Source organism: Parus major, chromosome 4 (genome assembly GCF_001522545.3).
Source record: "Parus major isolate Abel chromosome 4, Parus_major1.1, whole genome shotgun sequence".
NCBI lineage: Eukaryota > Metazoa > Chordata > Aves > Passeriformes > Paridae > Parus > Parus major.
In genome coordinates, this window is record NC_031771.1 from 20374205 (window position 1) to 20395590 (window position 21386).

Below are 21386 nucleotides of genomic sequence, written 5' to 3' on the forward strand. Positions count from 1 at the left end.
AGTTTGTAAGCTTTGTATCTTGTGTATTCACACAGACGCACACCGATTTGATTTTCTTTAAGCCTAGAAATGAACAGCTTCTCCTTTATACTGGTTCCACAGAGAATTATTTCCATGAAAGCATATTCAGCCTTTTCATGATTTGAGCAAATTTCACAAGTACAATTTTGGTATATTTACCAGATAAAAATCATAGCAAAGAAGTGTCATGCTGTACTGAATTTCTTGATGACAAAAGCATCACAGTTCATTTGACACAGGATGACTCAAATATTGAGTTTAGTATAATTCTGCAAATATTCAAAAAAGTATCAGATTTTCCATTTAGTAGCAATTTAAGGATTACAGCTAATTTCTTTTCAAGAAATGTTGCACTACTCCTATAATTTCACTATCATAACATAGGAAAATTTTAAAAGCATTACCTTTTATTTAAAGGTATTATAATATTATAAAAAGCATTACCTTTAAATTATGCACAGCCAAAGTATATTGAACATGCCCAGACTATACATTTGACTTTACCAAGTACTAGTACTGACTACCAGGTATTCTTTCTCAAGCACTGAGAAAAACACTTTATTTCAAAGAAATAACAGAGTACCTTCAACTTCCCTAAAAAGAAATGTGATTTCAGGCTTGAGGTCTGTGGCAGCAGCAGCCAATCATGCTCCTGGCCACTGCAGTGCCCCTTGCTCCCTTACTTCAGCTCCTGGTCTCAGATACCCTCCAGTGAAATGAACTGGTTAAGCACACTAAACCAGCAAAAAGCCAGGCAGTACACTGAAGTACATGACTTTTGCCAATTCAGACTTCAGTGGGCTTAGCAAGCTGGAAGAGCTGAACACGACTGGGTCCAGGGGACTTCCCCAGCCCAGGGGTACAGGCCAGCTGGTGGGCAGCTCAGGCTGCTGCCACAAAACAGCCCCAGCCAGCCCAGCTGGCCACAAATGCCACTCAAGAGGTCAACAGCCACACTGGAGGAAAGGGTCACTTACATTGGCTCAGCATTTCAAGAGGTGAAAGGAAAATGGTGGACCTATGTGCCCAGTTCTGCTCAGCTGTGGAAACTTGTTCTGCAGGCCTTAGGTAGCTCTTTTCAACTAACAATATGTATAATTGTATTACAATAACTGAGTGATTGCATCAGACCAAAAAACGTATTTACGGTCACGTGTCTGGCAAACTAACAGCAGTGACAGTACAAGAACATGCTCTAAATTCCTTATGTAATGAGCTGAATTTACTACTACAGACAGTTTTAGAAAACTGTCTCAGCATTATAACTTCAAACTCCGAGTATGTATCACACACACAAAAAAAAAAGAAAAAAGAAAAAAAATATGGAGAGCAATCTCTTCATACATCTCAAAAAAGGAAGCAATTAAGACTTGTACTTTTTCTGATATCATCAAGGACACTGGAAAATTGCAGAGAAAATAAGAAGATTGCCAGGAATTAGACTACTCTGGTAGATGAAAGGATGGGGAAGAAGTGGGAGGAGAATGAGATATTTTCCACATTGTGCCGTTAATGTCCCAATTGAATTGTCATTGCAATGCTTTTACATGAAAGTTTACCACACATTTGCAGAGACATGAACTGCTATCACGTCTGCCAAATGCAGCTCAGGTTTTCAGTCCAAAATTCATTATCATCTTTATATTAAACATCACAAAATAAGCCATTCTGAAAACTCACAGAACGGTGAGGTTGCTCCAAACCCCCCAACATGACAAGCATGTATTGATCAGCTAGCTTCTTTTTGTTTTTTCTATCCAAAACTGAGCGGTTTTGTTTTTTTCTTTTCTATATCTAAAATCAAGACACAGTCTACCAGCCATAACCATCAAATTACTGTAGATCAAATTACGTTTTGGAGGATGGAGTTCTCTCTCCTTCAAAAAGTCTACTGAATTTGGACACAGAAATGCATTGCATAAAGTGCTTCAAAAGTGTATTTATGCAATGGAGAAGAAAGCGTGGAGGGATAACAAGAAGAGATCATCAAAAGCATTAGCACTGTCAAAATTCTCCTCCACTATACACATCTGCACATGGTATTTGAAAAATATACTTGCTCCCTTCTGCTTGATCCAAGAATCTTCCCCACACCACATTCCCATCAGTTTGATTAATGTATTGAAATAATGTAAACAGCAGGTACCATGGAGACCCAGATTAAAGAGCCACAGAAATTAAGACCTTCAACATGTGGAAACCAATGGTACTAATATACTAATTATTTTTTCACAATGATATTTAAACCTTCCCAAACAGTCAGAATAATTAAGCAAAGGGCAGGAAACAGCATTTTTCTTCCCTGTGATTGTATTAACCTTTTCTGCATGATTAAGCTAAAAAGACAGCCATCACTTATCATAATGTCTATCAAAAGATTTTCAAGTCACTGGAATTGTATGATGATAATAGAGAATTAAGAGTTCCTCATCTCTCAATCTTGTTTGGACCATCTTACTTATCCTTTTATCTCAGGAAGAGGATCAGAGGCTCATGTACTAGACAACATTTAGTAAGTGAATTGCTGGTTTCCCTTACATAGTTTATTAAGACTGAAAATATAGACTTTGTTTTAAAACACTTTCATGGCTGAAAAGACTAGGGTTTTCCTTTTTCACATGATTTTCACTATGTGTTTTTTCTTATTATTTGTTACTGATTCTTTTAAAACCAAAAAAAAAGCTGGTTTATTTTTACATAAAACACATGGGATTTCAGCAAAAACAATGATTAAAAAATCCTATCCTTCCACCTAACTGGATCATAATGAAGAGCTTTCTTCTGTTTGTTTTATAAATTCTATTGTCACAGCAGAGAGGAATACACACTGGGAACATCAGATAGATCAAAATTTGAAGGAGTTGGGCAGAAACTTACAACTTCTGCAAGAAGTCTCACAGGATAAAGGGTTTTTTAAAAAATACATAAAACTATGAAACTTTGCTCTTATATAAAACTATGAAACTTTGCTCTTTAGTCAAAGTTTCAAAGCACATCATATAGTTTAACTACAGAAACCTCTAATATCCAAAATTTTGTGATGAGGCTTTCAAGCCCCATTATTCAACCTCTGGTAGATTTCTCAATGAAAACTAACTGACCAATTCAAAGAATCAGTTTTTTAATTCCTATTGGTTACATTTTCTGAATTATTCTCCTTTCTTTCTCCTTTCTAATATTTACTTCTACAAAAGGCTTTCCATGATGTTTATAAATGACATAGATATCATGTGAGTAATCTCTTCTGGTTGAAAATGTAATTTATTTTAATTGGAACTGAAAACCTGTTTGAGGGGTGGCAGGAGGAAACTGTTCCTATTTCCTGCTATAGTTCTCTCAGCATCTAATTACTTCCATAAAGAGAAACAATGGGGAGGCTGTGTGTTATTCGGTTTAATGTGGTTAATTACACTATACCCCCTATGCATGCAAATACACCAGAGCCTCACAACCAATACAGCACCCACACAACACATTTATCAGCTGTAACAACTGTGCTTTGAGATCACATATGATACATGCTCTAGATATAAATACTTGTTTACGGGAAAAGGTTTCTAGTTCACAAGAAAAAATGTAAAATGCAGCAGACCAGACACCAAATAAAAAATTCTAACCATTAGCATCTGTATTTTCCATGAAATTCTTGTCTATATTAATTCAATTTCTGCAACTAGAAACATATTCTTCTTACTGAAATACCTTCCATGTTTTTTCTGTCAATAAGATACTTTTGGGAAGTCCTTTTTTTATACCCCCATATCCCAATATACTAACAGGAGTTGAACCAAATACTTCACTTCCAAAAGTTTTAAGAGATTTGTGTCACCTCATAATGGAATTAAGGTACCAGTCACATATTTTGTAAGACAGAATCAGTGTATCCCTGAGGACACAGAACTAATATTTTAAATAATATTTGTTCCCGAGACAGAGTCAGTTGGGATGGTGACACATCAGCTGAACACATCTTCTTCACTATTGTTCTTTCTTCAAAGTCATACTTGCATCAGCAATGGTGTGTGAGTGCAAAGACAGACTGTACCCACAGGGTAGGTACTCAAGGAAGGTGCAGATGCAACAGCTGCTGCACCCAGAACAGCCTCCAAACACCAGGCTCTCCTCCATACACTCTGGTAATGGGGAAGAATCATCAGCTGCACATTGCAGAGCAATAGCTTACAATGACAGCTTAAATGTCAACGTGGCCTTTCCCACAAAGCGTGAAAGGACTTGGTCTTCAGATAAGAGACATCACGGTGCTCACACAACGACTCTTCCAAGGCCAGATTTTTCAAGTACAAAATCACCATGGGAAAAGAACAAAAAGGTAAAAGGAACTCCATATGGTCCTTCTTCTATGAAGAATCAAAGAAATGTTTCAGAATGAAACCATCTGAGCTCAGATGAGTCACTGGGGTTCTTGGAGCAAAACAGACAATATAGATAATTGATAAAACAGGGACAGACAGTAAGAAGCATAGTCATGAGGGACAGTCATGATGCTTGAAGAATATGATAGCTTTTGTGAGGTGCTAACCTCCCTCAGAAGACAGTTGGAATAGTAGGAGGTCTGTTCAGAAACATCATGTTACGAGGAACGATGAATGTGTGTGTAAGTTGGAAATAAGAAGATGGATTAGTTAAGAAAAGAAGTAGCAGAATTTAGTCTGATCTACATTTGAATCAGGCCCTGTTTTGAACAAGACACAGTGCAATGTGATTTTCAAAGGTACTGTCAACCTAAATAATTTTAAGAAAAGGGCTTAATGTGGGAAGAAAAAAACAAAAATAACATTATCTTCATTACTGAATGAAACCTATGCTGAAAAAAGCTGCAGTCTGGAGAGTAGGTCACTGGGGCCTAGGGAAAGAGTGTGATGAATTAAGCGCCAAAGAACCTGAAAATGTTATGAGAAGATAGATGTCTTTTGGCAGACTAATGCTTTGATTTTGTTTAAACTAGCTAAAGTGAGTAACTTAGCTTCAACAGCACAGTAAATAACTGCTACTGCTATAAAGTTTTAACCTTTCCCCATTCAATTAATGTTAGACCTGAAAAGCTTTCCTCAAAGAAAAAAGCTCCACTGAAAAATTAGGAAAAGTGATATTCATATTCCAGATATTCTTAAAGTTAAAAAATATACAGACCTTGAGGTTTTAGAACACACCCCCACTGCACACCCAAGTTTTGGTTATGCAGTTGAAATACATCCTTCCACCATAAAAATCTGCAGCAAGCAAAGGCTTCAGACCTTTGTAATTTCATTGCTGGCTCAATCCAACAGAAATCCAGTTTATTCTTCACTGCCTCCCCAAGTAAAATAAACCAAAATTTTTCCCAAATGCTTATTTCGAAAATGAGACTTCAAAGTAAAAGCTGACTTGAATTAATTGCTTATACTTACCTGGTCTCCCACAGTTGTGGTCATCTTCCAGCCTGGTCCCCTAGCAACAGCTGGAGACCTCCTTGTTCTGGCCTTATCACTGTGGTTACACTTCCCCTCTTGCACATTGAAGAACACATGGCCTTGATGGCAGGTGCATCAGGAAGCAACCAGACACACCAAACACACACCACCAGATGGCATCTTCAACCAGTTACGTTTTAAGATCATGCCTTCAAGAGGAGATCCTGCATTTGATAAGAGCTTTGATATTCTGAAGCCTCAAGCTTCTAGACTGGAAAAAGCAGAAGCACTAGTGAAGACCTAGATTGGCATCAATGATCTGAAAGTCATTTTTCATTGCTAAAATCATCATTTTACTGAGGATATATTTGTTTCCTCAACAAGGATTCTGTTGTATAGCACTATTCTGCACCATGCTGATGTCTTCTCCCCACACATCTCCTTAATGATGTCTCCCTAATTTTACAATAAAATCCAGGTGCAATGCACTGGATTTTCAGAGAGGAACTACTCAATACACAGGATTTACAAATTGTATTTGATACTGGCCCCCTGGCAAGAGGTGGTTTTGGCCATAACTAACCTCTACACGTATTTGGAAATTTCAGTTTTTCCACTACAATGCAAACTGTTTCCCTTACCTTAATGAAAACAAAACAAGAAAAAAAACCACTCCTAACTCCAAGTAATTTTACAAGAAACAGCAGACTACAAGCCTATTCTTAATCTGCTGCTCTCAATCATTCCAGTAACAAATTTAGCACACAAACCATACCCAGATCAATAACAATGCTTGCTTTATTGTACTTAGAGAGCAAAACAGTCTCACCTCACCACTCTTCCCATGCACTTCTCCCTTCAAGTACAATTTTTGGCTATTTCCTGCCATAGGCAGTGCTAATTAAATGCCTTTTAGAGACAAACATTTTCTTATTTGTTTAGAATGAAAACATAATTTTCTCTTCAAAGGAGGTTTACCTTTTCAACTGAAGTTTTTTAGACTGTTTGAGGAAAAAAGATAACCTAGTTTTATGCATGCAGGCTGATCTCACAAGCAGCTCTTTGGTCTTCCTCTCTTATACTTCCAGTTGTGTACCCTGCGCTGAGGTTAGCTTTTTCCCCCCCTCTTAAAGTCTGATGAGAACCAAAGGAAATGAAGTGGAACAAAGAAGCTACATTAACTTTCATAATTTATTGCTCTAGACAACTCCAACTATTGTCTGTGACAGGAATCAAGCCAAGCAGAAAGCAAATGAAAATGTTCTGTCACTTTGTCAACAGCTGAAGTCGCAGGATTCATTTCTATGGCCACTAGCTATGTCCCCAACCCCTGTTGCCACACTAAGCTCTTGACCTGTATGTACAGGGGGCACCCAAAACAAAGAAGAACATGCATGAAAAATGAACTGAAATGTGTTGTGTTGTTTTCTTCAGGTTTTCTAAATTGATACAATTAAGTGTTCTTTCTTATTTAATGCAGGTTAATAAAGAATAAATCTGACACAGTTCACTGAATTTTATTTCCTTGTTTATTCTTAATTTTTTTTCTTTATTTTTATTTTTTTTTTTATGAATAAACTCCCATAATGAACTCTCATAGGCCATTCTTTTTGACATCTAAATTCAATATATCCTGACTGAAGCAATACTTTTGGGGTGTTTTCTACTTGTAAAATTTTTTTCATAAGTAAATTTGGAGTGAGAAGAGGTGTAAGAATGACTGTCAAAAACTCAACATGGGAACTTTCAGAAGTACCATCTGAAAGCACTAATGCTGGTACACCTAATGAGCGAGAAGGATTCTCCACAGCGCCTTCCCTTGTGCTGAACACCGTGGCAGGTTTTGACTCACACAAAGGCTCTGAAACTGGAGCTTAGCCCTTTGCCATTTGCCCTTGGGCTGCCTGCTTTAAAGATGACCTAGCTGGATCTATAAAAATTTCACAGGAAGGAACAACACTGACTTAAGCCACGCAATTCACAAGGTTCAACACAACTGCTAAGCTCAATATGCAATAAAGAAAGGCAAAGGCAAAATGTCATAGGACACAGACTCCTCTTGAAAATTCAGTTCGTGCTCAATCTCCTTTAGTTGAGGACAAGCAAGATCCTCCTCAATTCTCAAGAACATTTTATCTGGAAGCAATTAGCACCCCAAGTGGGATCAATACATGAATTTCAACTAGATTTAGATGCCCAAAGCTAAGAGAAGAGAGAAGCAGGAGCAAGCACAGTCAATGCAGAAAGAGCACCAAAGAATAATTTGTAACTCGCCATTTAACATTTTAATGCCCTAAAGATGCACATAATGACCCCTGTGTCAAAAGAAAATGTTATGTCTTGATACACCACCAGTACAAATCATGTACATTATTACCAGAATTGCCTTTGACACTTCCCATGACTTTCTGAAATCAACTGCAGATTGAAAAGATGTTCCTGTTCAGCAAAACTGATCTTCCTAATTGGTACATTTATTTGGAGATCATGGATTTTTTAGGCTGGAAAGAACATTTTAAAATATTTTTAAAAAACTAATTAAAATGTTTTGAACTACAACAACTTTTTTTTTCATTTAAAAAGGCAGTGTCTTCACAGAGGATATTATATACATCTGGAAATTATTCTACAAATATTTTCTCTGGATAAATGTAGAAAAACAGAGAAAACATGTCTCAGCTCTGGTAGTATTTCTTAGAATAATTAAAATGCTAATGCAAAAGCATGTAAAGGCAGGAAGAAGTAGAAGAATCATGCACCTCAGAATAATGTCCTCTAAGTATCATTTCCAACTTCTAATGTTCTGTGATTTATGCTCTAAGTGATGAGAGGTATGTTTATAGTATGTCTTTAAGAAGGAACCTATTAGTTATCTCCTTTGCACTTGTCAGTGCTTCTCAGCAGGTTTTGGTGAAAGGTTAGACACAAAAATAGGGCACAGATGAAGGCAAGAGACAGCTGGTGTTAGGTCCAAATGCACAATCAGACTCTGAACAACACAGGCACACCTCTGCACAGCGATTCCCAAATCAGATTAACACAGTGGTACCTCCAGTGGCAAACAATCAGCTGACACAAAACGCTGTTTGTCTCTGACTTACTATTAGTCCACCTCCTCATACTCCTCTGACTCCTTTCCTTGATTTTTCCACTGCAGCCATGCTACAGCTGTTGCAGGTACAGTGTGATTAAGACCAAATTAATCCCCGTTTCAGCCTCATACACATATAAATCATGACTCTATAATTATTTCACAAACAAAATGGGGAACTCTGGTTTGTTCACCTGTGACTGGTAGATTTTTTGTTTTTCAAGAGGGAAGGCAAACATAGGCTGGATTTCCCTCTGTTCTCCTTCTAGTACTTACTCATTTCAGTGGCTCCTCCATCCAAAATGGATGGAAGGAGGAACATGGGTGGCTGTGATTTCAGCAGTGATCCCACTGCATTCCCACATCCCTTACTAATATAGAAAATTACCTAAGACTTAGTTAAATTAACCGAGGTGAGAATCAAAAGGAAAAATAACTGGGCAAAGCTAAGAGAACACAAAAGGCAAGAACAAAGGTTCTTTCCTCTTAATGAGGATTGCACAGTACAAATATCATGGTTATTTTCAAAAAAGAACCCATGTGTCAAAGACCCAGTTCTAATTCAAGATTTTCCACTGACTACAAAATTGCAAAGCAAGTGAAAACCCTGATTTACAAGATTCAGAAAAATATCTGAGAAGCTATAATAAACAGCGTTGCTGTGATGTACCCTGTCTGCTTGGAACAGTCCTAGAAGAAATGCTAATGTGCTATACTGTGCTGTCAGTATTTACATGATGAACCACCCACACGCTAAATAAAAGATGGCAAGAACAAAGTCCTAAAGGCTTAGGTATTTGCAAGCAGTTGTTTTTGTATTTTTGCTGGTGGTTATTTTTTTAATCAATGCAATTTCTGTACCGACTTGAAGCCCAAAATATTTTTGATCTTCCATTTCACAGCATCAAATTAAGTTCCATATCTGAAAGGAATCTCAGATGCAACAATTTCAGTTTGGCTTATTTGACTACAGTTTTTGCACCAAATAAAGTGAACCACAGATACATAATTTATAAGAACAACTGAGGTAGTTGTAAAGAATACCACCAGTAGTATCCACTGTCTTGGCAATAACGATAGATTTAAGCAGCTGCTACTAGAAAACATCAACTCTGCCAAAATATCAGATTTTAATGGCTGAAGCAGCTCAATTAAGTTACAAGGCACAACTGCTTTGTTATAGCAGGGATGCAGGCAGACATATTTCAATCTATAGCTGGAACCAACAGAAGCACTTAGGGAAGAAACAGATAAAAATAATCTGAATATATAGAGCCTTACATCTTTACCTTCTCACAGAAGTCACAGATTTTAAGCCATAAGTGATTCGATGCATTATGAGTTCTCAATAAAGCATGCAAAATATCTGGAGTAGTGTCAGTTTTAATCAGCAACCCAAATAAAGGATCCAATCAAGTTCACTTTAGCTGCTCAACAGTATGTTTATATGGTAAATTATTTTTAACATAAGTTTAAATGCAGGTTTTCTGTAGTTTAATGACACTCAACAGTGATAAAGTAATGGAAAATAAATGCTGCAACAGCAAACTGTGTTTATGCTACATTGAGAAAAGGCATCTAACACATTCTAAAAAACTATGGCAAACATTTCTTCATAAAGTCTAATTTGAGAAAGCAAATCTGCCTTATACAGTAAAAAACATGTAAAAACAACTGGACTACCATTTGTTTTCAAGACACAAGAGTACGTGGTGCTATTAATACTTTCCCTTTCCTCCACTTCCCAGTTCCAACCTGTCCTGCTGAAATCTCATCTATGCAAATGAGAGTGTGAATGGATATTAAGAAAGAAACAAGTCAAAGTTCACTTCAAACATTTACCTCACTCCAGGCAAAGTTAACTTTCCTATGATGAAGGAGAATTAACTACAGGCCATTAAATCTGCGAGCATGACTGATTTGTAGAAATGTGTCCAGGTCTCAGGTGTTACACAGCAACTCAAACTGATATAGTTATACCAGGAACATTTGCAACTCTCATGCATCTCCAAGATACAGAAAAAAGTGTTGAACTGTAACCAGCATCCTGTTCTGAGGGTGGACCCCATCACACACTCACTCCTAGTACTACAAACAAAATTAAAGATGCTTTTTAAAGATAACTATGCTGAATGTCTTATGACACAGAAGGAAAAAGTGCAACTCCTATCTGTCAGAAACTGCAGACATCTAGATTTCAAACCAGCAATTAAGCTTTAAGAGTTGTGTGTCTGAAGACACCAGCCATTCAGAAACACTTGACAATTTGATCATGTATGTGATTTTTTTCATGGCACATAGGTAAATATTTTAGTTATACATGTCCTGTATATTCAAGAATTCAATAATTTCTTCAACAGTGATCAGAGTGCATAGTGTTTAACCCTAAGTGTGAGATAAAGAAATTTTAACTATAATTACTTTTACTGAACTGTTAATTTCAGACAAACTCTGCTGCGCAAATATGGATAGACCTAATACTTGTAGGTCTCTAATAAGCAATCTTGCCTATTTTCCATGCTGAAATTTTATCTTAAACTGCATCAAAGGTAAAAGTCAGAAAGAACTGGTTTAGTTTGACTCTCAGATTGGATCAGATCATTCACATGCATGCTACAAATCAATGTTATTTTTCTCTTATGTTGTTCAATATTTCTCAATATTCTCTTTTACTATAATGTGGGCATAAATACTTTTATTACCTCAACATTGATCACTTTAGCTAGAAACTCTTGCTGTTTACAAAGTTTCAGTTTGCACAGCACCAGCAACCTACTAATATTATTTCCTGCTACCAAATGAGAGAAATTAGACAAAGGAAAAATATATGTGGAACATGAGAAAAAAATCAGGCCCATACACCCTACTATTCCGTGGAATAATGTACCCAGAGAATATCTGGAAACCTCAGAGATCATAAAGGCACATGCAGGCAGGAAAGGGCTTTCCCTCTAGTTTTTATGGACCTGTAATGCACAAAAGTTTCCAAAGGTCACCCAAGTTGTCACAGTTTTTCCCACACAGGCTTGTCCATAAATGCCTACAACCTTTCCCCCTCTCATCAATTTAGAGTCTGAATTGCAAAAACTCTGTGTGTTCAAAAAGACACAAACATTACAAGCAATTCAATTATTTAAGTTGGATCTCCATAATGCTGTGGCATCAACCAAGCCAATGGAACTTTTTACCCAAAGACACTGCAAGAATAGTGCAAGTGGGTGTATCTCCCCTTAGCATGCACAAGGTTAGTACTTCCAAACCTAATGGATACAAACACCCTACCTTATATTATGTGATGCAAAGATAATAGCAAGGAAGGCTCTGCAAACAGCATTTTCCTTGCACCTACTACAGCCATAAACATGGGAGCTGCAAAAAACAGGATTAGTAGAGAAAAACAATATGGCTGAGGAGTTCTGCAGAGACTGAAACACTTTCTACACTACAAGAATAAACTTTCCTTCTGTCTTCCCTGATGTTCTCCTCTTTTCACCTACCAAGCTGCATGCACCTGGCAGTTCAGAAAGCTTTGCACGTGGGCTAGCACAGTCAGGACTCCAATGAAGCATGTGAAGGTTTAGAACAAAAGTATATGCCATTTTTACCTATTTTCCATTTTTTCTAAATGAAGGAGTAAGAGATGCTGGGCTCTGTGCCTGTGCATAGCCTGACTACAGCCACCAAGCCAGAAACCACTGTCATGGACACTGCTTGGGGGCAGTCTACACAGAGTTGAGAACACCTGTACACAGACAGCTGCCTTAGTAATATTAATGTATCACACTTCAGTGCACATACTAAAAAGCACAGTTTTATAAAGATGTATATGAGATAGGTTTTCACATTCTTGGTTTACTGGAGGACACTCTTGTTAGTACTGATGGGCAGACCTATCTAAAAGGACTGCACACTGAGCACAAAACATGAGATATGTCAAATGTGACAAGAAAAAAGGGCACACGTTAATTTCTTTTAAAATAGATATCCACAGGGAAAAAATACTTATCTTAAAGCACCAATATACACCTTACAAGTTTGTTCACTTATGCAGTTGTATGTGCAAGAGGTATCATGCTATTTTCATTTAGGATCTGTATATCTAACAATATCCTCAAGGAAAATAATCTAAAAGGTATAAGCAAAGATGTACAATGATAGATATTAGATGAATATATCACTTTACTGTTCTAGATCTATCCTGTAGCTATGTGTGTCATTTAGTAATGTATAAATTTAACTATAAAGAGAAAGTCACCCATGCACTGAAGTTAAAGGGACACATGCTTGGCATGCAGTTAAGAATGGCCAGTACCCAAGCAGCATATTTTAGATTTGGAAGTGAGAGCCCATAAAACCATGCAGTCAGTCATACAAACAAAGGACAGTGCGTATCACTTGCTAAAAATCACTCTGTATAGTAATGAATCTCTGTAGTAAGGCTACGCAGTCAATTATAAATCTGGAATTCCCAAGCGTACTTTGGAGAGTGATTTCAGTGAATATTGCCATCAGAGTGGTTCAGAGATATACTTCCTTAGCCTTCTGGGAAAAAAACAAACAACCCCAAACATTTAAAATGAGCCAATTTCTCCATGTGTCATTACACTGTTATGAGTATAATACAGGAGTGGAAATTCCAAGGCTGCCACAAAGACATCTTTCCACTGAATAGTGTTTTAGTGGCAGATCAACCCCATTAAACACACAAGCTTCAAATGAAGTTCACATCTCTCCAAGAGGTTACAGATGAAGTCAGTCAAGACAACATTGCCTCAACACTTCCCAGATGTAAGAAGAGTACTGACAGCGGAGCACCTGGAGTCTCTTATTTCAGGCTCTGTTCATATTCCTACCCGATGAGCAGCAGCCCAGTGTAACTGCAGGAATAGCTCACTATGTCTGTAAGCCAGACCTGAAGTGAGCTGTGCATGCGTGTATGCATGGAGCAAATGATGAGAATTTGAGCTATGCTCACAAATGGGTTCATCAGGAATACTTCAAAAGGCTTATAACCTTGCAAAATTTGAAAATAAAATGTATCAATTCAAATGGCAATCACATTATGGTTCCAGCTAACCACGAAGTTTTATACATAAATGCAAAATAATTGATAGTGCACTTCACATTAAAGCTGTTGGCATGACTCGCGCCCAATTATCATTTTCTCGCTCAAATTCAGGCTTTGTATGTACCCACTTCATTGCACATGACTTTACTTATAAACAAAACTCTGATACTTCTTCTGAGGACAATTTTATCACCCCTTAAAATAAACAAAAGTGAAATTTTAAATGATTGGATGGCTGCACAAGGCTTTAAGAAAGAATTTTTCATATTCTTTAATGTTTATCAGAGTATATCACTCTAATAATCCACAATGTGATTACTTCTGCAGTTACATGCTTCTATTTTTCTTCTTTTTGATGATCACCATCTTATAAACAAACAACAAATATATTTCTAAAAGATGAATGCCTCTCCCACAAAGAACCCATATTAGGGGGGTTTATGAGTGGTTTATGACTGTCATTCTTCAACAAGATTGCTCCTCTTGTATGAAACCTAAAATTTATTTTCTTATCCACTCTATCAGTGGTTTTGTTTGTTCTTCCCAATGTTTGAAAAAAGCTTTCCTCTACTGCATAGCTATTTCCTGACTGCCTGTATACCTGGCACTTCCACTACATCATCAGTCAATTGATATTCTCTTTATCCAGTCACCTGCTGTCATACTACTCATACAAAGAAAATTGTCAGGCCCACAGCAACATGCCTCACAAGCTTTCTCAACCTCCCCCTCACAATTTAAGTTCTTCCTTCTTTTGATGATCACTTTCATAACTACAGCTTTCATGTTTGCTCATACGGAAGATTAACACTTCTCAGCTACCCTGCATAAACGCATCAGGAGCCCAGCTTTCCTACACTGGCTTAAAAGGAAGTAGCTACCAGCCACCCTGAAGAATGCAGCAGTATCACAATCACTGCATGAGAATAATTTCAAAAGCAGGAACAAAGCAAGGCGTAGGCTTAACTGAAAAAAGAATCAAAGACTTGTATTATACCAGTGTTATACAATGGGGTAAACTTCTGGAGAGTAATCCCCAAAATATAATTCAGAAGAATTCCAATGCCTTTAAATGCATTTCAGAAAAAAAAAAATTATGAGAAAAAATAAAAAGAGAGGGAGAGAGAGCGAGAACATTAAACACAGGTTTATGGAGATCAGCTGGGACACAACACACCAGAGCTGTCCTCCTACAGTCTACATCTCTCAATGGATTAAAAAGCACACTCAAAAAAGAAAAAAAACCAAAAAATGGTAGAATTTTCTGTGTGTCTGCCACTCATTTATGGACAAGGGTACTGCACCTCTACAATTTCTTCTATTTATCCTGAAGTGTCAAAAAAATATCTGTAGAACTTTATTCTCAGTCACCTAAGGGTCCTTTTATTCATTCTATTTTCATTGTTCATCTGAGCTGCAACATGATTGACATCTTTTCTATCAGAACAGTACAGCAGCATGACAAGCTAATTATTATATAAAAAATGATACACATTACCTCTCCAGGTCAAGCTACAATCCTCTAGTTTGATGTAATTTTTAAAATTACAAGCTTTAATAAATTCTGCATCATTCTAGTCCAGACACTACACTCAGTTTCAGACAAGGTTTCCTGAAAATGAAGTTTTTATTATTTCTATGTGGTTTTTGGTGACTGCTACCAGCATTGCTAATAAAAACTGGTAAATAAAAACTTCCTCTGCAGCAGATGACTATTTCTTGTACTTTAATCAGGGCTCTCAAGAAGCAAAAGTGATGAAAGGACCTGACTTCTTAAACCAAGTTTTATACTTTGGCTTCATGGTTTAAACTGGCTGGAATTAGATATCTTTTCCCCCCCCGATAACTTTCTATGCCACAGATCAATTAGTTGTCAAAAATGCATTCATATCCAATAGCAACAATAAAATATGGGAGGAGACACATTAGAGCGAGCAAATGCATTCATATATTCAGAATGCAGGCAGAGGCAGGAGACAATTAGAAAAGGAAATTCAGAAATAAGGCATTTCCTGAGGATTAATGAGTGGGTGGTAGTGTTTGATAGTCAAGGGCAGGATGGGCTCTGCAACCGGCACAATTCATTAATCCCCCAGGCAACACAAACTGCTAATTTTTTTTCTGCACTTCTTATTTTCCTTAACATCTAATTAAAACTGCCAGTAAATCTGACACTATCATTCCCTCACAGAATCACTGAATGGTCTGGTTTGGAAGAGACCTTAAATATCATCTAGTTCCAACCCCTCTATCATGGGCAGGGCAAGTCCCACTGGACCAAATTGCTCAAAGCCCCATCCAGCCGGGCCTTCAACACTTCCAGGGATGGGGGATCCACAGCTTCTCTGGGCAACCTGTGCCTCACCACCCTCATAGTAAAGAATTTCCTCCTAATGTCTCATCTAAACCCACCATGTACCAGTCTGTGGACATTCCCCCTTGCCTTGTCACTATATGCTTTTGTAAGAATTCCCTCTTTCACTTTCCTGTAGGCTCCCTTCAGGTAGAAGCTGCTGTATGGTCTCACCAAGCCTTTTCCAGGCTGAACAGCCCCAGATCTCTCAGCCTGTCTGCAGAGGAGAAGTGCTCCAGCAGGCTGAGCATCTTCATGGACCTCCTCTGGAATTGCTCAAACAGGTTCATGGGCTTTGTATGTCAGGAGCCCCAGAACTGGATGCAGCAGGCCAGGTGGAGTCTCACCAGTGCAGAGGGGCAGAATCCCTTCCCTTGCTCTGTTGCCCATGCTGCTTTTGATGTAGCCCTAAACACAGCTGGCTTTCTGGGCTGCAAGTGCACATTGCCAAGACAGGTTGAGCTTCTTATCCACCAACATTCCTAAGTCCTTCTCATCACCTCTGCTCTCAGTCCATCATCTGCACAGCTTTTATTTGTGTTTGGGATTGCCCCAAGCCACATACAGGTCCTTACACTCAGCCTTGTCAAACTACATGACATCCAGAACCCAATGCTGTCTGTAAGTCTGAACAGTCCTACTATGATAAGTAAGATCTATAAAATTACAGAATTAATACCTGGTGCAAAAGGCCAGATAACTTATCAAGTTTCAGAAAGTAGTTCTAATTTTCTCCTAAAGACTAAAAATGTTCTTTGCCTTAGAAACAGAAAGGGCTCAGCAGATGTAATCCTTTCCTTTAAATTACAAGCTGCTTGATGGCCTCCATTATCCAGTACTAGCAGACAAAGTGTGAATCAAGTATTGGGAGAGAACAACTGATTTTCAAGCTGCCTTTCAGTGCCTTAGGAAGACACATAAATGAATGCATTACCAAACATGTCCCAGCCAGCAACCATTCCTCTCCATCACCGTAACTCCACACTAACCTGTAACAGGTGCATCTATGTCCAGCAAATTTTTTTCCTGGCGGAGAATCGAAGCTCCCTCTGTTATTATTCTCAAAGCGACACTCTCTTCCAGTCTCCCTTCTTTCATAAGGTGTGCCTTTAAGATATCCACACGAGGTTTTCCATCATTATCAAACACTTCCTTAGCTGTGAGACGGTGACTTGGAGGAAATGGGACAGCTAGATGGAAAAAAAACCAAAAAATATGTGGTCACTCTTTACAGAAGACACATTACTGACACATTTCAAAACACATCTTTGCTGCAAAGCAATGTTACCAAAGATCTTCTACTGCCTCTTACAATTTGTGGTTTAAATTGTATATAGATTCCCAAAGATACAAGTAAAGTGCATGTTTTCTGCAAGATATTTTATTAACACACACAAGAAGTAATCCATGCTTATAAAAACCTGAGAGAAGTATTTAGATCATAATTACAGGTAGATACATTCAAGCAAATCCCCCAAAAGACACAGGAATATCAGGAAAAGGAGGGAACAGATCTTAAACTGCTCTGGTAGAACTAGAGAACATTGACACCCCTTCCATTAACAGCATAAAATGCACAAACAAGTGCAACATTTAATATCTGTGCGTGGACACGCATAGATACACTCCAATTAAAATTCTAAATCCAAGACAGAGCTCTCTCTAATGCCTTTGAGTAGAGGGATGTAATATGCTTTCCTTGTATAAATAATAGTTTGCAACACAAGATACATCTGAAACCCACCCGTGCTGAATAGATCATTCCAGCATGGACAGGACAGAGGATGCATCAGACTGAAGTTGGAAATAAATGGATAAATATGAATGCTGTCCTGGCAACATGGCAGCTACCAGCAAGCTGCATACCGTCCTCATGTACGGTCAGAGGCGTGAAGTTGTACGCTCCTGCTCTCCTGGAGCCAGCTGGAGCAAGAAGGCTCGGAGGTGATTCTGTCAGTTGCCAGGATGAGGCTGGAACATTATCCCAGCTTAACCCCCTTTTCCTCACAGTTCAGTCAGAGTGGCATTAGGCAGTGCCCACCTCACCAGCCACAGGGTGATTATCCTGATCCCTGCCACAGCTGACAGAGGGTCAGGTTGTTCTGGAGCTCCAAGCAGGGACAACACATGGCCACAGGGCCAGTTTCAGCTGGTCACATCTGCAGTGCAACCCTGTCCGCATCAAAGGGTCTTGTCCCCTGTGCAGTGTATTACTGGCAGCTTTGCCCCATCATAAGATATTAAACCCCAACACAGCACATCAATATATCTGTTAGCTTCAGTTTCCTTCTAATTTCACTATAAGCAGACTTCAAAAACCCTTAACTCACACTGAGTATTTAAAGTTCAAATCAAGCACTCTTCTCTTACACTACCAGAAGTAACAGCAGAAAAAAAATCACTTTATGCAGTTATTTTCCATTGATATTTTTAACACAAACAGCTTCAGAAAATGCCTTTCCCCCCACCCCCATCTTTTTTTTTTTTTATTTTTTTCTTCCCCTTTTTGCTGCTGCAGGAGTCCATTCACAGGAATAATCTGATGGGGATTTATGAATGTGGGTGTCTGAAATACACTGAAGCCTGACTGCTCTCAGACTTAAACATGGGGCAAAAAGGGGAAAAGGTGAAAACTTATAAACTAAACAAATTATTATGCAACACAGCAAAAGAATAATCTTTCCTAAAAAACAAGGTGAGTGATAGCTTAGTACTTCTCCAAGCCTCCATCCTCTTTTTACGAAAAAAAAACCCTGGAAGGCTACCTAGTCCTAATGATTCTGCATTTTGAGCATGGAAAAAGGAGGAAAGGGAAAAGTTGGTAAGTATCTGCAATCACTTTGGCTGGAAGAAGCAAATACCATTAGCTTGCATTCCTGAGCAGGACAACAGCCACTGTTCCCCTTCGAAGGCATGATAATGCATAAACCTATGCAGTGAACCAGTACTTTGACGTAACTACCATATATGTTTGTATGCTGGAAGGAGATTTTTACATTTATAAAGACAGAGCAAAACACATGCAATGACAACAGCAAACAAAAGGTATGAGATAAAATCTACTGATATAGAAAAAAATTACATATGCTGCAGCACTCTAAGAGTTCTGCAGGCAGAGCTCTAACAAAGATGCACCCGTAGCTAATTAAAGAAAAAAGATACTGTTCCAATAGCAGATGATTCATGATTAATTAGCAAAAACATGACTGATTGAATAGACCACAAACTGCATCTTCCATTATGAGAATATTAACTTTGAATGTACACGTACACAAAGCTTCCACACAAGAATAACGTAAGAAATGATCACGTTCATGCAGAAGTCAGTTAAACATCATTTTTACTAATAACACATAACTAATGCCTGTATTAACCAAAATCCTTTTATAAATACAACAAACATTTAATTTCCGTTGCTTTATAGAGAACAATGTTACCATCTGAATACACAGGTATCCGTTTCTCCATTCCTTATTTTTCTTTTTCTGCTTTTTTAAATCTATGGTATCAGCATTTATAAGTAAAAAACAAAAAATGCAATAAACTTGATTCTTATCAGAAATAAACCCTAGAATCTCAAACATGCAATGAGGGAGAGCACAGAACTGGGAGAGGAGACCACCGGGGAAAGGCAGGAAGAGGAAGGAGTGGGGGACTGAACTGCCACCATTGACCTCCTGCCCATGGCACACGCCCAGGGGATGTTTTTGTAAAAACAGGCAGGAACCTGTATTAAGCAAAGGCCATAAAAAGGGGAGAGGCAATAAAATGTGCATCTACATACATATAAGATATATTGTTAGAAGTTTAGTGACAAATCTCACTACAAGACCACCACATGACTCATGCATGCCTAATCACACTCTGTAGAACTTAAAACCTGGACGGGTGTCCACCTCATTTACATTATTTTCTTTATATTGGCATAAAAAACCAAACAATTATTCACCAAGTGAAATACTACCCTGGAGGTTTGGTCATAAAATATGGACCACAGTAAATGCAAAGAAACAAAGTTTTAAACCCTTGCCCTCAGCCTGCCAGTAACATTCTCCTGAGATCTGAAAACACAAGAAAATACTCTTTAACCACTTACTAGTGGGGATTTTTCCACTTGTGCTTTCAGGTCTCTTGAGCATGTTCCAGCAAATGGAGGAAAAGATCAACCTGTTCTTTTACTGTTCTTGCAGGCTCCTGCAAAACCCATCTCATCGTTAACACAGCCACTGCAAAGGTCAGACATCATTACTGCTTCTCTCAAATATTAAGCAGCCTCTCTGGAACAAATAAATAAACCATAAAGAGCTCTTCTTAATTAGAGTGGACCATGTGTGCACGCATAAATAAAATACAAGTATGTGGCAAAGCAAGCATTATTTTGTTTATATGTTATTCATTTTAAAATGAAGCTGTACACTAAATTAATACTCTCAGAGGAGGCTGCCCATAAGAACAACTCTCTTTCATCAACATTCAAGTTCCCAAATTATCTCCCCCTGTAATGCTTGTCCTGTAATTTTATATAACTTATGCTATATGGCTGTACGTAACTATGTTTATAGCACACCATACTTGTATGACAAATAAATGTTTGCCTTTTTATTTGTAAGGAAAACACACCAATAACTGCTAACACTGCAATAACCCAATGCACTGCATTTGTCTGATGGCAGTTTGCAATTCTCCATTTTGAGAAATATTTGCACTACAGCAGTGTCTAGAGCACAAGTTATTAAACACATTGGCACTTAAGCCACAGGCACAAAAAAAATTTAAAAGGTCACTCTGAAGCTTTGGGTTTTTTACATCTACCTCTTCATAACCTTCAGAGTCAGTATGTACAGAAGCTTCCTAAAACTGTGACAAAAATAATCTCAGAAACTCCAACAAAACTGTATTTTTTAAAGACAGGACATTTTTAATAATTAACAAACAGGTATTGCAGTCTGGCTTTGAAAATCTACACCCATTTTATAATGTGTTCATTGAACATACAGCATAATCTTGAACACGCTTGCTGACCAATACCTCCCATACTGGAGTTTTTACTATTTAATTTGAGTTCTGCATTTCTGCACCATACTGGGTCTGACAAAACCTACACAGCAACACAAAGAAGAAGCCAAAGACCAACTTTTCAACCTAAAGACATTAGTTTAACATTACCTAATTCCTGTGCAGTTGCCTATGAACTTCTAGCTTACTTGGTTTCTATGAACCTAAGGGGAAGGAACGATGAATTTTTTTTTTCAGGAACTCTGCTTAATTCAGGTGACAGACTGAAACAAGAAAATGATTCACCACCTTCCGCAGCTGCTAAAGGGGAACAGAGTGGAATCCCCCAGGCACTGCAGGGCTCACCAAAGCAGTGGAAAAAGGAAAGGGCACTGCCAAAGATGCTCAGCCATGCAAGACATGGAGTTCTCATGTGAAAAACATCCC

General features: G+C 38.1%; 1 protein-coding gene across 2 annotated transcripts in view; it reads right to left on the reverse strand.

The window, feature by feature from the left end:
• The window catches only part of PPP3CA (protein phosphatase 3 catalytic subunit alpha), a 173847-nt gene that overhangs the window by 84460 nt on the left and 68001 nt on the right, over window positions 1–21386 (reverse strand). For both annotated transcript variants that reach the window (XM_015624828.1, XM_015624827.1), the window contains exon 2: window positions 16934–17134. In XM_015624828.1, the coding sequence (XP_015480314.1) occupies window positions 16934–17134 (201 nt within the window). The remainder of the gene's footprint in view (window positions 1–16933; window positions 17135–21386) is intronic.